Source organism: Sinocyclocheilus rhinocerous, unplaced genomic scaffold (assembly GCF_001515625.1).
Source record: "Sinocyclocheilus rhinocerous isolate Xijiao unplaced genomic scaffold, SAMN03320098_v1.1 scaffold1195, whole genome shotgun sequence".
NCBI classification, from domain to species: domain Eukaryota; kingdom Metazoa; phylum Chordata; class Actinopteri; order Cypriniformes; family Cyprinidae; genus Sinocyclocheilus; species Sinocyclocheilus rhinocerous.
In genome coordinates this window covers 17,939-21,160 of record NW_015644626.1, presented here as the reverse complement: position 1 = coordinate 21,160, position 3,222 = coordinate 17,939, and the positions used below count along the sequence as shown (strand labels likewise).

The 3,222-nt window shown below is 39.3% G+C and overlaps 1 protein-coding gene across 1 annotated transcript in view; it reads right to left on the bottom strand.

Annotated features, from left to right (window-relative positions):
- Nucleotides 1-3,222, bottom strand: part of LOC107758555 (E3 ubiquitin-protein ligase UBR1-like) — a 25,744-nt gene that overhangs the window by 9,836 nt on the left and 12,686 nt on the right. Inside the window, exons 20-23 of the mRNA XM_016576320.1 lie at nt 1,489-1,637; nt 1,183-1,238; nt 1,004-1,100; nt 850-917 (exon numbers count right to left, since the gene is read on the bottom strand). Of these exons, the coding sequence (XP_016431806.1) occupies nt 850-917; nt 1,004-1,100; nt 1,183-1,238; nt 1,489-1,637 (370 nt within the window). The remainder of the gene's footprint in view (nt 1-849; nt 918-1,003; nt 1,101-1,182; nt 1,239-1,488; nt 1,638-3,222) is intronic.

Here is a 3,222-nt window from a genome sequence, read left to right as displayed (position 1 = left end):
TAGCAGGATTTTCTGCTATTTATACTACTTATTGCAAATAGTGGCAATTATCTGCACCTCAGTATTGTAGTACATTATAAAACAGTATGCATTAATAGCATATTGAGTGTAAATTATTTTAATTCAAATTATTAAATGGATGTCACCTTATGGGGCACTAAATCCCTCCCTACACTTACTAACCCTACCTGATACAATTAGACAATAGTCTTTTGTAATGCTTTGTAATCACACGTTGATGGGCGGAGTTAGTGTAAATAACCTCTGCCAACAAGGCGGCCTATTTGCACTTGTAAATAGACACTCCGTTTTTTTATTTTGAACTGATGTTCAGCTGTTCTTTTTAATAGTCAGATATCTAAGCAGGAGAGTTGTTTACTTACTTTATAATTAGTCAATAACGCCATCATTTTCTTTCTTCATTCAGGCTGAGAGCTCGCACGAAAACAAGAGGCGGGATTTATCACACGAACCAATCACATCCGATCATATCCAATTATAGCACGATGGAGGCATTGCCTCCTCTCACGTGATTTTCCCCCATTCATTTCAATGAGCCTCCAGAAAAGTCACGGCATGCTAAGGGGTCTCTGTAGTATATACATACACACACACACACATATATATATATATATATATATATATATATACCCTCTATATATGTGTAATGATATATATATATATATATGAGCCGTTCTGGCACAACGAGTCGGAATGTGCACACATTATTGTTAAATAAATGTTACGTTAAAATTTTTTTGATTGACTAGCTAAAGTATGATATAAGCATATGTATATAAAATCACATCTTTTATTTTTATAATGCCCAGTAAAAAAAAAGACACTCACCAGTAGATGAAAGAAGTCCACTTCTAATATTGATGGTGTGTTTTCTACATTAGGAACAGGTACCAGGACTAGAAAGAGACAGAGAATTGAGAGAATTGCTGCATCAACAAAACAAACAAACAAACATATCCATCCTCTCCTAAACGTGACATACCTGCTAACATATCAGCAAAATGCTTCTGTATGACAGCTTGACTGCTCTTCAGCCTCTGAGCAGCTGAAAACTGCACTAACGCTTTGATTCCAGACAGCTGAAGAAGAAAATCAATTTAGAAATCAATCCTACATTAAATGGTGCGCAGTATAATCTATATCAGTAGAGTCCAACCAGACCTGTCTGTTCTGGAGGGATCCAAAAAGAGGCTTCCCTTCTTCTTGTAACATATTCTCTAAAGAGAGAGAGAAATCAAACGAGGCGACACATGACAAAATTACAAGACTGGCTACGTTCAGACAGCGCCAAAATGCCGTTCACATGAATTATGCAACATAGGACAATTTGAGAGGGACACCTGTTAGTAAATATGGGTGATGTTTCCCAACACTGACTGTGTGTACATATCCACCATTTTAAAGTGCTCTACAGACAACTGTCTGACAAATACCTCAAGTGAGCAAGTCAAAGGAGGAGATCATTACCGATGGCCTGAATGGTGTAGGCACACGTGTTCCAGGACATGACAGGCATGTACGGGCACAGGTCATTGGGAGCGGTCTGCAGTCCCACCCTGTGCACTGTGGTCGCACAGACCCCCAACATCTCTGTGATACTGCGAGAGAACTTCGGCCTGATCACAGACAGAGTTTACATCATATTTAGAAATAAAATTAAGGTTAAAACAAGCAATATATACACACATACAGTACTGTGCACGTATGTTGACCAACAACAAAAAAAAATGATTTTAAGTCAGTTATTTCTAGTTTTTGCTGTAGTGTGTCAGTAGGAAATATCAGTTAACATTTCCAAACATTTATTTTGACATTAATTGTAATAATCCAGTGAGATTTTTGTTTCCACAAGGAGTCAGCCAGTGCTGCACACAGAGATCTGATCTCATCATCATCCAGTCTGTCTGGAATGACATGAAGAAACAGAACAAACTGAGACAGACTAAATCCAGAAGAACTGTGGCAACATCTCCAAGATGTTTCAAGAAACCTACCTGCAAAGCTACCCGAAAAACTATGGGCAAGTGCACCTAGGGCAAAAGCTGTTTTAAACGCAAACGATGGTCACACCAAATATAGTTTTGATTTAGTTAGAAGTTGATTGATAAAAAGTTTAATTATTTTTAAAGTATCCTCACATTACAGCAGTTTTCCACAAGTGGCAAAAACTTTTCACAGTACTATAGCTTTGCAGACATTGGCACAGTTCTTCTGGATTTAGTCTGTCTGTCTATATATACTTTTATTCTTTGATATAGGACCAGAATAGGGGTGGGCGATATGACCAAAAGCTTATATCATGATATGAGTAATTTTATTTCTCGTTAACGGTATATATATATATATATATATATATCACGATATAGTTAAAGGTGCAATAGGTGATTGTCTTCAGAAAAAAAAAGTGTTATGCTGGTTGAAAGTCTCTTCACATCCCGATAGCAATCATTAAGTTAAGTGGTCTAAATGTATTTATCTGTATTTATATATTCTGTGGAAAGCGTAGGACCAAGAAATGTTCGTCCAATCAAAACGCTCGATCCGAGCGTTTTAATTGGCTTTCCTACCTGCCTGTCAACGTATGCATTAGCATACCTCTGCGCACCCAGTTCGCGCAGACAGGATACGTCATCAGCGCGTTCACGCACGCTGTGCAGACAGAGCGAGAGTGGCAGACAAACATCAACAACCCGATCTTCCTTCCTGGTATTGAAGTACTTTTAAAGGGGTCATATCATGCGATTTCAATTTTTCCTTGCTCTTTGGAGTGTTACAAGCTCTTGGTGCATAAAGAAGATCTTTAAAGTTGCAAAGACTAAAGTCTCAAATCCAAAGAGATACTCTTTATAAAAGTTAAGAGTCAACCACACCTACCTAAAAAAGCGGAGTCCATCCCGGGGTCGTCACATGTGGTTGCCCCAAGCCCACCGGCCGCTCCTTCGTTGAATCCGCCAGCCGCGCCATTCTCAAGCCCGCCGCCTGTTCCTCACTCAAGGCCGCCGGCCTCCGCTCACTCTAGCCTGCCGTGTGTGACGCTTGTGAAAGCGAAACTACTTTGTTTGGCCTTCCAAAAGAGGACACGACTAGAAATCAGTGGTTAAGTTGTATTTACAACACTGTTCCAGAACAGTTCAATCCAAATATTCAGATGTGTGCAGCGCATTTTATGGAGGACTGTTTCCTGATCCTGGAAGAGTAGAC